This window comes from Lepisosteus oculatus, chromosome 16 (assembly GCF_040954835.1).
Source record: "Lepisosteus oculatus isolate fLepOcu1 chromosome 16, fLepOcu1.hap2, whole genome shotgun sequence".
Lineage (NCBI taxonomy): Eukaryota > Metazoa > Chordata > Actinopteri > Semionotiformes > Lepisosteidae > Lepisosteus > Lepisosteus oculatus.
This window is the reverse complement of record NC_090711.1, coordinates 8,338,156-8,352,797: the sequence shown is the minus strand read 5'-3', so window position 1 is coordinate 8,352,797 and position 14,642 is coordinate 8,338,156. Positions and strand designations below refer to the sequence as shown.

The following is a 14,642-nucleotide window of genomic DNA, read 5'->3' as shown; positions in this document are numbered from 1 at the left end:
CATGCTTTTAATAGCCCTTACTTTTCTGCAGAATGTTTTTCTCAGGCTTTTTTGCCTTAAACTGTACTCATTAAAAGCCATTTCTCTGAGACAATTCTGTTCTAATGGCACAGTTAACACGGACACAAATAACAGTGAATCTGGTAATGTTGCTCTGGAGAGGTAGTGATTGTAAGCAGGACTGTAATTCTTCTCTAACGTATTTAAATATTATTAAATGTGTGTATGTAGATAAAGAGTCTCACACTCAAGAATAATAAAAATTAACATTATTATTTTAGTGAATTACAATTCCTTAGATTAGTTGTTTTCTTTTTCATAACTTTTTCATACCCTTCTCTTCAAATTGTAATACATACTTGGCCTCATTCAATTTTGCTTAAGTGGGTAGAGAATTTCAGAAATGTTTTACGATCAGTAGTCATGCAAAGGTGAAGTGCTGAAAGAACAAGATGTATTACAAATTACTGCTATCTTCTGTAACACATCTTGGTTCAGAGGGGTTGGAAAAATGCAATCATTATATTTCATCACACCAATTGCTATTCTTAACTGTATTTTAATTACTGTTAAGGTAGGGCTCAATTATCTTTATATACCACTGTACTATGTAAGAAGAAAACATTTGAAAATAATAGGTTTTTATAACAATAGCCAAGGGCTGTAAACATATTTTAAGCATATCCTTTTGATTGCATTCCACTATACTAATGAAGGAGAAAATGATTAAAAGATTTTAATAGTCAAATGAAGTGAAGCATATTTATGCGTGACCCTTTCTTCATTAATTGTGTTATGTCTTTTGTAAGAGATGAGCAGTTCAAATCCATATCCACTGCAATGAGGCTATCCATTCATTCTCTCCTACAGTGGTCAGATGTACTAGAGCCACTTACCATCAACAATCAGAGTGTCATTTGAATTGGAAACTAATGCTGATAAATAAAATGAATAAAGAATAATCCCCTGCTCTGATCTATTTGCATTGATTGTTGTCAGGGGATGATGACTATCTTTTATGATGACAAAAACATCACATAACCCAACTCTATGTCTATTTTATGGTATGAATTCAGTTAATAATAATGTATTTATAATGTATAACGTACTTATCAAACATCCCACATAAGGGCATCTGGGACATTCAATTATATTGAGGAAAAATATGCTATTAATCCATGCCTTAAGATGATCACTTTTTTACTGGGACAATGGAGTTGCATGGTATAGGCTGAGCTCTTGAAAGTCTGTTTAATGTGTCCTAAGGGTCTTCATCTCAGAGCCATGCTGTTTGTCTTCTTAAAACCTGATGACAGGGTCACTTTGAGTCTGAACACCATGGTGCCATTGGGAAGGACAAACCAAGCTGTCTGTTTCTCATGGCAGTGGAAACATTGCCACCACTGGGAATAGCATGGCTGGGTTAGTGAATTACAGAGATTATTCCGGCATTCACACTGGACAGCTGTTCAGCAGCTGCAAGGGGTCCTCGCAGCTCAAGCACCAGCATGGCAGACTGATGTTGTCCATTAAGAGCCTCTGGTCTTTATGTGTTTTAGAATAAGAAGGCCTGGAGGTAAAGCATCCCAGTGCTGCAGAGTAAGAATACGTTTTTTTCACATAGTTATGTACTACTGAGGTTGCAACATAGTGACTCAGGGAATTATCTCCACGAACTGTGATAAAAACTGCTTTTATAATACTATAATACTGGAATACTATAAATGTACAGTACAATTGACAACAATACAATTATATGGCATTGTGCCTGAGCATTATCCAAAGTATATCTGATCCCAGAGTTTTTGTCACATATATTCACATGGGCCACTTTTCCCAGTATCTATATTTTAATAACATTTTTAACATAACTTCACTTTAAGAAATAAGAAAGGCTGTAAAAAAAATCTTTTATGTTTTTCTTTTGTAGAATTTCCCTCTGTAAATGGTGAAAAAATATACTCAATTACAACCACCAGGATGTAGCATTATCTCAATTGATGTCAATTATTCACCTAGTCTTCATTATATATACTGTACATTGAATAATGCATTGGGCTTCAATCCCAATAGTCAGATCACTGAAACAGTAATCAATGAAATATTTTAAAAATAGTGGAATTCAGTCATTTTAATACAATTTTAACTTGATTTTCCTTGAAAACTGAAATAGGTGCATTTCAAGCAATTAGGTAAAAAGCAAGAATATATATTGAATTTGAATAAATACCTTCACCAGAGAGGGAAAGGGTGTTGTTTGTCCAGCCAAAGCCAGTTTGACGGTTGTCTCCCAGATCTGCATGTTAGGTGGTCTCTTGGCTGTGACCATGAACTGGACTGGCTCTGACAGGCCGGCCACCTCATGCTCTGTATAGATTGAGCCATCTGTCCGTACGCTGAAGTTCGGGTCACTGCTTTCAAACCCGACTCTCTGGTTCCCTTGGCAGTCATCAAATTTTACTAGAAACAGCAAAGAGAAACAAGAAAAAGGAGACAGGGCACGTTGAGATCGGAACCAGATAAGAGAAGCAATCAACGTGCCTGCTTCAGATGGTTAATTTTCACTGTTTCGCTTTCTATCTTGGGGCCTGAATCAAGGAAATGAATCGAGCGCTCATCGTCTCTGCCCTTTTCAAAGCAGGCTATTGCGGCTTATCTACTTCCCAGTGGTAAGCAGTCAGAATTGTTTTAAGTATTTGATGCTGTTTCATTACTTGTTAAACACAGCTGCTCCCTATCTAAATGGATTTCTCTACTCTCCTTCATTGCTGAATTGAAAGTACAGAAAAGACTAATAAAGCACAGACATATTCAAAGGGGCACACTGTCACAAAAAAACAGACATTCATTCTCTTGCTCTTTCCACCTCTTTTCTTTTCTTTATTCCCTCAGTGTGGCTGAGCACTAAGCTATCTCAAGAAGTATCACAATTTAAGTAGCATCACACACACACAGCTGGGGAACAAAAGCTTGTTAAATTGTTCAATATTTTTCATCAAATGGAAGTGAAGCTTTTTAGTTACTGAATGTATTTTTAAGGGTGGGTTCTGCGTAAATAGCCACATGTTTAATGGTTTACAGTGATACACTTCAGAATAGTAATCTTTAGCCACCTAAATTTGCCCCAGTTTTGGAATCAAACATCATGAAGTACCCCAATAGACTGATATATTTATATACGATTTATATGCTTTTTAAAAGATGTAAGATTTTTCTACCTGCATCACTTTCATTTATTAATGTAGAACCTTTAAAAATGTAGTTTTGTACTCCATTAGGATTGCAGCAGGAAGAAACAATGCTGAACTATAATGAAATAGATTTAAATATGCCTTCCCCTTGCATGACTGCTCTGACTATTGATTAAAATTAAAAGCTAATATGCAGTAAATTTTCCCGAAACTAAAACATTGGCCTTTTCCTGACAACACTTTATTAAAGAACAAATAGATATTAATTCCATGCTGAAATGAAAGAAACATTTCTGCAAATTTTCAACTGTGGAGCCTTCTTCACATGTGTGATTTCAGCGAAGACTTAACCTCTTACTGTTCAGGCTACCAACTCAGAATACTTATTAGTTAATAATTAAGGGAAAACATTCTGAATGATTAAATCTATACTTTTCTTATAAAAAGCAATAGAAAATAAGACACCACAAAGTGAACATCACTTTCCTTAATCTTAATTTAGTAATTATTTTAATCCGAAATAAATGCAAAAAATGGACGGCCTTTACTTTGCTGTTTATATAACATATTTCTTTGAGTTCACAGACCACTACAAACTGTTGACAATTTGGAAAACAACACAGAAGAGTACATTTTATAAAACTCAATTTGAACACACCAGAGAAAATACACTGAAATATGAAATACATATTCATCAGCACAGCCTATGAATAAAATATATGATAGAAGTGGCATCCTTTTGCATTTTAGTGACTAGTCACCAACCGATGGGTTATTGATGCCCCCAGGGTAAAACACTGAACAGATACTGTACCATTGCCAGCCTCTCCTATGGGAATATAGGACTAGCACTTCTCATTCATGTATTCACAAGGGTTAATGACTGAGCTGTCAGTATCTCTCTTTCTTAATGAGTTTGTGAGTCCAACTGGAAGCCAGCAGTCGTCCTGTCTTTAGAATTGTCTGCACTTGATGTCTCTCTACTGAAGGCAGAAAAACAGCTCTATATAAATCTTCATTAGTTTGGGTTGCAGGTTCAGGTTTGCCATTCCTGCCCCTCCCACCACCAGCATTTTATTTTAACCTTTGTTAATAGAAGAACTACTCTCTGTTCAGGTTTGGAAAGTTAGTTAATCTCTGTAACCCAGCATTCCTCAGAGATTAGCCTTCAAATTCTTTCAAAATCACTTTGCAACCAATTCAAAACCAATAAGCTGTTTTGTCAATGAGAGCAGGAGATATGCTATCCCTACAGCTCCTCAGAAAAGGATGCTGAGATCGGGCATCTTAACTTGATCTCGACTTTCCCTTCAGCAGCATTGATATTGCCCAGTCCTCTGCCCTTGGTGAGGTGATTTGGTTGGTGGCTACTACTTTCTTTCAGAGGACCAGGGAAACTGGACTAACTGGACTAAATTCTCTGATATGCAGGTCAGCTATGCTCCCTTGAAAATGTGTGTGGTGTGTGCATTAAACCACTACAGATGATTACAAAAAAGTGTTGGGCACAAACATTCTAAACCAATTGTTATATGAGAAGCCAGAAATGTACAACACATAATCAGATTTACTGATTTATTGATGCTAACACTCAATCGATGTTCTGCATCTTAAGGTACACTTTTAAATGAATTCTGATCTCTAACTTGTGCCCCAGATCTAACAAAATGTGCTGGTACGCAACATGACAAGACCTTTATGAGACTGCTGAATGAAATCTCCTAGATCCTAGATGCAGACCAAAAGTGACAAGGCATTGAGAATGTTGTAAAATTAGAAGTGTCAGACATACTAAGTGCAGTGATAAATGTGAAGTTGTTGAACAATTAAATCTGTGCCTTGCCAAAAGAAGTTGCCAAAATGTATAAATTCGAGTTTTCAAATTATTAAATGAGATTGACTTAAGCCACTGTCCTTGATTCCCTTACAATTGTGTCAATATGTTAAGAGCTCTTAAAACTATGACTTCAACAGCATTCTTTAAATACCATATTCATATTCTAGCAACTCTCATACAGTTAATTGAGGACTAAATAAGGAACAGGTACAGGATCTTAAAGAATTTTAATTCAACTAACACCTTTGTTACATTGATCCTATTGATTACCAATTTAATAGTTACAGTCCTGGTTGGAACAAATTTCAGCAATGAACTGCACTGAAACAGACTCATGTTGAATTGTCCTGAGCCCTAAAGGATGACCTGGAGCCAAAGAAACTGCCATTCCTGCAGTAGTGAGTCTGGTATCCACCTTGCATGTTCATCAAGAGACTGTGATATCTTTCAGTTTGCTTTTTCTACTACATTATCATTTCTGCTTAGTGGTTTATTGATATGATTGCTCAAAATTCCTATTTTCTATTGAAAGTTTGAATTAAAAGCTTTGAAAACACATTTCTTTGGCATTTCTAGTTTCCTCAATATGTTCAGGACAATAGATTGCATACAGGTGCTGCCTAAAACACCCAACTCACTCCTAGCCTGTACAAGAATTAAGAACCATGTCTGGGAACAGATCAGAGTAGAGACATCGAATCACCAGCTACTCATCAGGAAAACAGAGTCATTTTTTTGCCAATATCGCCAGATTGATGTTCTGGTGAAACAGACTGGGACCAGATTTTTGTTTCAGTTCCATAGCACACAAAGTTAGTACTTAGTTAACTTAGTACTTAGTGTAGTACAATAAGCTACATACGTCATACTAACATCAAGCCATCTACAGTTATCCATTTGGAAAAGTATCACTCACTAAGATATTTATATGAGATACTTAAATCACTATATTGTGTGTTTTATCAGTAACAATATTTCTTTAGTACATATCATGCTCACTTTGGAGACTGTTACAACACGGGTGCGAATGTCATTGTTTGCACTGCAAATGACCTTTCTTAGTAGATCTGAGCCATTGGTTAAGATTTGTCAAAAGCTTGTGATAATGGAGATGGACTGTGATTTTCTGAGGATTAATGTAGGACTCACTTCCTGTTTTAGAGTCTTGAAAAGAACCCAGGAGATTTTTTATACCACTGCCACTTTTTATCAAGCTTTGTTTGAAATGCAGGAACACACCATACAACACATTTTCCTGCTTGTTTTAACCAGTTGACACAGAATGCTTTTTTGGGAAATGCTTTAAATTGCACTACTTAGCTGTTCATGCCAGCTTTTGTTGGAGCAATTATGGACTCCAAGTCCTATGCTGGCTTATTGTACCAACACTGGCTGGTGCTTGCAGCAGATTTCTTATCTCCCAAAGCCCTTATTAGTGTTGTATTTTCTAGCTGTATAACCACATGACACATTTTCCTCTCTATTTCCAACCTCCATAAAATGCACAAAATGGGTCTCACTGACATTTTAGATGCATGGAGTTGTAATATTAAATAAATGTGTATCTACATGTTAGACTCCAGACATTTTTACAAGGAAACTGGACAAGGAACATTTTCTGTATTGCACTGAAGCAAGTAATGTCAGCTAGTAAAGATTATGTACTGTACTATACCACAAGCTGAAAATAGATTGTTTCAATCAAAAAGGGGGATGCTGTCAATATTATATATTTTTTTCTTTAACATGCTCATAAAATTTACTTTTATAAATTAAAGTTAATTTTATACCACAGTGCCCAATCTGATTTTACAATATATCATTGGAATGGTCATGCATGCATTATATAATTGACAAACCCTAGAGTCACACAGTAACTGATGTCAGTCATTGAAGGATTTAATAAGCCTCTGTAGACTGACTTCCAAATGCCTTCTGGTGTAAATCCACAGCAAATTAAAAATCAGATGTTTTCTGTGAAAAAATAAATGCTTTGGGAGAAGGGTGTGTTTTAGGAGTAAATCTAATGTTTCTTTCTTATCTTTTTTGTGGTTGAGGCATATTAGCATACTTCCAAACTGTGGAATTCTTATGCAGATTCGAATCTGTACAGTATGATTGTAATTTAGAAAATGAATAACAGTCCCTGACTCAGTAATCCTGGTATAGAACCATGTTGTGAACAACACAGATGATCTTAAATACAAACCATTATGAATGATATGCAGTGTATCCTAGCAACAGGTGTCATCTGATTAAGTAGTACATATTCATTTCTGACTGGCAGAGTTCTGTGCCAATACCTTTTGTATCTATAGATTTATATCTTCATATGATTTAAATGGTTTTTTGTTGATTTTGTCACTAATTCTTTCACTCAATGTTGATTAAGGGCACACTCTTTTTGCTTGAAACTTTATGAACCCATAAGCCAAAGCCAATTTCTTAGATGGTTTCTGTGATATGAAAAAATGATACAACATACATATACAGTAACCTTCATAAACTAACAAGCGCAAATACCACTGTCAGTACATAGGTCTCCTTTACATCTCAAAAAGTTTCAATATCTGAAACTTTTCAATGTGGAAAGCAGGCATTCAGACTCAGTCATAAAAAATACTTTTTTATTGGTATGCTTTCCACATGGAAATGTTCCAAATGTTGAGAGGTCTTAAAATTTAAGAAAAATGGGGAAATGTTGCAAGGATAAAAAGCAAAGGAGTTCCTACAATGTTGCTCTCTCTCCCCTACACCTGAAGCATGAAGAAAGAAAGCTCAACATCCAACATGTTGTGGTTTTGCTTTTTCATTTTTCATTTTTCTTTACTTGTTTGTTTCCAGCCAATGCATGGTGATCCCTCTTTCCACTCAAACTACTTTCTAGTTTGCTTAAAAGAAGAGATAAAAATTCAGGAAACACAGAAATTAAACATCTCATTAGACTAACTCGGGAAAAAAACCCCCACTCAATTCCCTCCCTACATTGCCACACCAGTTTGATCTATTGTATACAGTGTTTTTAAAAATCTATCCATCACATTTTCAGAGCTTATGCTGTTTTTTCAGCAACAGAGATTCCATTTTCTAAATGTAATTATGAAGGCAGAACAGTTTTAGATCACTGTTTCTTATAAACGTTATTTTTGCTATAACACCATTCCCTTGCTTTTTTATCACTATTATTTTTGCAACTGTAAGAGGGGAGGAGGATCTCGATGAAGGTTCATCACCAGAAAGCTCCTGCATTTGGGTGTGTGTGTGGTTTTTTTTAACCAGGACATGCCTGTTAAAAGAACACTGCTACTGTACCCTGACCCCAGGTGTGCCACGCACTTTAGTCAAAGATAAAACTGTCATATTCCTTGCTTCTCTAAAATGGTCAATGTTCAGGAAAATGGGCATTTCAAATTAACTGTGTCACAGATGTTAGATAAAACAAAAAGATGTTTCTCCTGTTTTCATAACGCCCTTGATTTCAGAGAATATGTTAGGGCCCTAGCCCAAATTTCAATACCATCTGGAATGTAAGCCTTTTATAGCATCAAATATAGGATTGAATAGTTTGAACCAGGAATAAAAACAGACCCTCTCATGAATTATTTGAGATTGAAGATGTCAAAATCATCATTAATTTTTAGCATATTTATTATATACCTGGTTATGGCTGTGCAATATGGTAGAGCAGTTAAAGATGGCTCCAGTGCATTATGCTTTATGTTATTTGTTAAGTCAATTTATGGTACAAATGAATATTAATTTATGTAAAGATTCATTCAGAGTGTAGTGTTTCCCTTATTAGACTTAAATTCCTGTCTCAAAAACTTCTTGTAAGATCTCTCTTGATGGAATATATAACTACAGATCAGTACTGTACATTAGACCTAGGAAAAAATCATAAACTATTGCATTAGAAAATGTACAGGTATACAGTACATGTATTCCAGAGCATTACTGTCATGTGCATAGACTAAGTGTATATCAGTCTTAATAAATCTTGTAGATTTTTCAATGTCTTTACCATACAGTTCTATACTATTTAAGACTCTCCATGGTTTGTACCAGAATAAGTACTGTAAAAGTACTATAAGCACAATAAAAAGACAACTGGCTAAATTTTACATTAACAATTCCATTGGAACATACAGTACAAACAGTACATATTTTCAATACTGAACAGATACATTTTAATTAATCAAATCATTCTATAAATTGTGTTGTTTCCTTGGGTTAATATAATACTAAGCTCAAGTCATGTGATTTCATAAAGCCACCAGTTTTATTTGAGGTAAAACCTGCCAAAACGAGTACTACTGTGCATTGACAGACCTGACAGAAGACAATGAGTAATGTGATGTTTGGGTTTCTAATTCTATAAAGAGGTCTGTATGGCTCCTGTCTCTCTGAAGGCTAGCAATGCCAAACCAGTAGAGTGAATCATGTCCATGAACTATACAACAAAATACATGATATGTACTCTAACTGTGTTTCTAGACTGTTATAGACTGGTGTGGTTTGGTGAATAATCAAACAGAGGGATGAAAAACATTGTTTTATAACTCTATTTCCATTTATCTTGACCCCTACACCCTCTTGAATTCTAATTGTATTGAACACTTGAGTTTTTCAAAAATAGAAGATGTTAGGCTTCTTGCTAAAAAGTCCATAGCCAGGCGCTTCAAAGACATTTTTTCGAAATAGCTTGTCCATACCTGGATTTCACAACATAGACGGATCTGACCATCTTCCCAAATATTCAACTTTTCTCTATAGTAAGTATAATATCAGTAAGGGTCACAATATTCAAATTAAAATTAGATAAAGCAGGAAGTCCTGAGTCAGTGAGGAAAAAAAAAGAAAAACAGCATCAAGTTAAATCAATGCTGTTGTAGTACTCAGACCACAAGCATTGAGTGCAATTTAGAAGCCAGCTATTTTATAAATGGCAGGTCACAGTCAACTGGAAGTCTTGTCCTGCTGTGAGACCTCTAATGAATAACCACCTGCCGTTGATGTGACAGATCTGTGACAAAATATCTTTTGGATTTTATGTCATTCATATCTCTTTCGTGTTTTGTATCATTAGACCTTCCATTTTACTCTTTTCTCACTGTGTTTATAGGTGTGTTATTGCTTCTTGCCTTTTACCACTAATGCATCCTCTTTTTAAGGTGGCAGAGATTACACTGAACTGTAACCTTTTAGGAAGAGAGAAGCAGTATTATATTCTACAAACAGGGCAAAAGGGTTCAGTAGCTGGCGTTCCTAAGGGTAGGCACCTCTGCTCATTAAGGGCCAAAACTCTTGTATGGTTTAATAAGTGCTTGCCAAGAAGTAACTAATTAAGATCTGTGCATCACGTCTTTCTAATTGTTATTTAAATCATAGCTCTCTTAGATAAGATCAGATGAAGAATTCAAGTCAGGTTATCGACTGTACTATGTGGACTTTAGTTACCCAATTCTTGCTCTAGAAACATATCCCCTTTACAACACACAGAAATTGCATTCTACCTAGTAATCTTAGTTTTGGGAATCATCCAAAGTAAATTAAAGAGCTTTTAATACTGTACCAGCTTTTAATACCAAGACAGGAGTCTGTATCCCTGTAACAAGGAGTCATTTTTGTTCTGCTGTGCAAAGAATAAGTGATAATGGTATAATCAACAACGTATAAATGATAGTGCTGATCAATTTGCAAGTCTCTTTGAAAAGGCCAAAGCTGTTTCAAACTTCTTCTGCTTTTCCCAATAGCAGAAAGAAAAAGTTTGCTTTTTTTGCCTCCTGGCTATCCTGAATATACCTCTCTAGCAAATGGAGAAGCAGACAAAAATACAGTTTCATAACTGTTCCCATTTCTCCTGTGCAGCACAGTCAGAATAAGGGACAATTATGCACTGCTCTCCACCATAAATTAGCCCTTTAGAAAATATTTTATTCCCGTGCCAAATGACTAATCCCACTGCACTCTGGTGATTCTAATAATGACAGCACCAATATTCATCTAAAATCACTGAAACATCCCCTTCCTCCATCACCAACATCCCAGAGTACCACCCAGCTTGTTAGGTCTGCAGTGTTCTTCTGACAGAGTTGTGGATTTTCTATTACTGTTCTTATTCGTTCCTTGCTTCTCCCTCTTTGTCTTCCCATTCACTGTTCTTGGGGGAATTCTCAAGTGTGTAACCGGAATAAAAGAAAAGATGATCTTCGGCGGCCGCAGTGGATGATTTCCCAAAAGCAAAACTAAGATTTAAAGTGGAGTCACCAGGCTTGTCTGACAAGAGCTGTCAGGAGTGGTTACAGCCGAGCAGCTAGCGAAGGGGTTTGGCCACTCATTTCTACACAGCAAGGTATTCCCGACAGGGGGAGGGAGGAGGGGGAAGAGTCTGCAATGTGTGGCACTTCACCAGAACACATGGGAGCTCACACACACTTACTGTACGGGAAAGTAAAATGACAGACTTAAACATCCTTTTTAAAATATTCTCCAGAAATACAAAACCTTTAAGTACAGATATATTTTTCCAACCTAAATGGACATATGCTGTGGCCACTTGCTTCCTTACATGTAATTCAGGGAGCAGATGTGCAAACACACTTTGCAACAAGCAGACACGAGTGACAGGCTAAACAGTCAGTCAACAGTCCCAAGATTCTCCCTTACTTTCTTGCCTTAGTCTTGGATCAATTGAAGATGCTGTCAGCTTTATTCTGCCTGGGAGCAAAGGGATAGATTTGCACTTTTCAGAAATGTGGATCTAAATAGGTTTTACAGCATTCACATCACCCCTAACCCCATCCTAGTTAATTATGTATAACTTCATAATAAAAATTTAACAATCTAGTCTTGTGAGTTGTGGTGTCATTAATATATAAATTTGTAATCCAATTAACAAGCACAGAATTATGGCTGGCCTCTAGCCGTTATCTAAAAAGTTATATAAAGGTAAGTCAGTTTTGACAATATTTATATTTCATATTCATATGTCAGCTATATATATCTATTAGAAATGCTGACATTCAATTGGAAAAAGCAAGACGATATTTCCTTGTAATTCCAGCTGGCTGTATGATTTAATGTCTGGATTTGTGTCCACTATCATATCCTTCCTGATGTGAAGGTCAAACATTGTTACTTATAGCCCAGGTCTATTGAACAATTGATTACTATGAAGTCAATTGCACAAAAAGTCCCAGAAAGATGGACCTCAGTGCTTCTGCCAAAAGTAAGAGTCCCAGTGTCGTTCTTCCCTTTGTGTGCAAGGAAAATGTGATTATGGAATAGAATACAACACCACAAAAAGTTATTCACAATTTGCATCTTGGCATAACAGATGAACTTAGTTTAGCAGCCTTTAAAGTACAAAGATACAGACAAACCAAAAGAAATGACACTTTTTGATCCTAAGCAGCTGTATTAATTCAAATATAAAGGAAAAACACACTTAGTAAAGTAACTAGAATTAACTAGAATTCTCTTAACTAGAATGTGTTTGATGACAACAACAATACTGCTAATAATATTTAATATTTTTTAATAAGTAGTCAGTGTGTCCAATCACCATTTTAATAGACAAAAAATAAAACAAAACAGATACCATATTCACAATTTAAGAATTATGTGATCTAGAAGACATATCTGACGATAGAATGAATGAGTCTCTAATGGAGTACTGTGAAACGTCTGCTTGTGAATATTCAAGGCAGCAGTAATGAATGCCAACAAGAGGAATTAAAGGCAGGATGTGATGACCAGAGCCAGGAGAGATCTATGGTGATATTCAGCCAGCAATGGGGTCCCTTGGGTGCTAGTTGCAAAGATGACATAGCTACTGAAGTGACAAGCAACAGACAGTAAAATACTGCTGTGTGCCAGCCTGGGAAATCCTGCCAGCATTCAGCTGCTCAAATAGGAGGAATCTTGAAAAAAGAGAAGGACATTGCACTGGCTGAATTCATTCAGAAAGTTAAGCATTCTTAGAAAGGCTAGATGTTAACAGTTCTAATATAACTGCAGTATACATATCATCCACAAAGAATTCAGAATAAGATAGAAAAAGTTATTTTGAATAATCATGTAGTTTAACTTTGCGATGCAATTTGCTAGGTTCTTTATAATGTAAAAAATATTATTATAAAACTTGTTGTGTAAAACTGTAAGGATGATGCTAATGTGGTTTCTGTGCTTTGAACTCTTTCCAGGGGAACAATATCCTGTAAGTAACATGGCAAACATTCTATAATAAATGAGGACTTACTCATTAGTCGTTAAGTTTTTGTCAGGCTTGCACCCGCAGCAAAGCCACAGAGCGAGCTAGTGTTTGCCATGTTAGCCAGCCACACACCTGTCTCTCAGTGCCAGTTACCATGGAAACACAAGCCAACAGGAAATCTGCATCACCTGTGGCCAGTTCATATCCTTATCTGCATCAGGAAGTGCAGAACATTTTTGACCAGCTCATTTTGGTAGGTCCAGCTACCATGGTAAACACTAGCTCGCTCTGCAGCTTAGCCGTGGGTGCGAGCCTGAAAGTGTAACATAACTTTGCACAATTCAAATTCTAAATTTGTATATCCAAGTACTACATTAACGTTTTTACTAGTTCCCTGCATTCCATTCGTGAGAACATCACAACACAATAAATGAACATAGAGAGCAAAATGTTTTTTACAAATTGTATATCAAAGCCCAGTTCCACTTTTTTAATACTTAAAGGTCACATTCCTACTGTCTATTTCAAGTACTTGTTATTTATCAACTCAGGGTCTAAAACAGATTGTATACCACTAACTAACTTAAATATTTGTTTTAATTACATTAACTTACAACAGCTACAATGATCTTACTCTGCACTTTATTTCTAATTATTGTATGAAAATAACATTCATACTTATAAAAATGCTTGATTTGTAATCACTTAATGAGAATGGAGTGATGCAAACATTCCATAGATACATTAAAAGATAATTGTAATTGTAAATGTATAACTACTATGCATACCGCTTTCAATATAATTTATTGTTGTCTCCTTCTTACCAGTAAAAATGGGTACTTTTATACTGCATATATGTTTAAATTACATATAATGTGTGTGTGCAATAATGTTCCTCACAATGTTCAAGCTCAAGGTCCTGAAAAGCTATGTACAAATAATTCAAACCTACAAGCTGAGAGGTCAGATGTTTTAAAAAGTAATTATTTCTGTAATATGCAGGTCAGAACAGCCGCTGGGATGAATGCAGTAGTAAGAAAAAAATCAATTTATAACAAGATTTAGCAATTAACTTTTCACTTACAAACAACACAGGCCATCTCTAGGGAGAACACAGTGGGGACAGCTTTCGACATGTTGATTGATGCATACAGTAGGTGTGTCTCTCTTGTCTCATTACAGAATCCAAGGTGCAAAAGTGGATCCTCATTATTAGTATAGTCTGGTTTATTTATTGTTAGGGTCAAGCTGGTATTTTAGCAAGCCTTGTGTGTTACATATGTTGTTATGGCAATCTTTCTGTATGCGATGTATTTAAAAAGCTAAATAAGATGTTCCAATTCAATGTGCTATGTAGAGGTAACTTCACAAAAATATAATATTATGCAAACCACTAAAT

General features: G+C 35.8%; 1 protein-coding gene across 1 annotated transcript in view; it reads right to left on the bottom strand.

The window, feature by feature from the left end:
- The window catches only part of cdh4 (cadherin 4, type 1, R-cadherin (retinal)), a 387,156-nt gene that overhangs the window by 118,622 nt on the left and 253,892 nt on the right, over positions 1 to 14,642 (bottom strand). Inside the window, exon 4 of the mRNA XM_015364922.2 lies at positions 2,231 to 2,460. Within this exon, the coding sequence (XP_015220408.1) occupies positions 2,231 to 2,460 (230 nt within the window). The remainder of the gene's footprint in view (positions 1 to 2,230; positions 2,461 to 14,642) is intronic.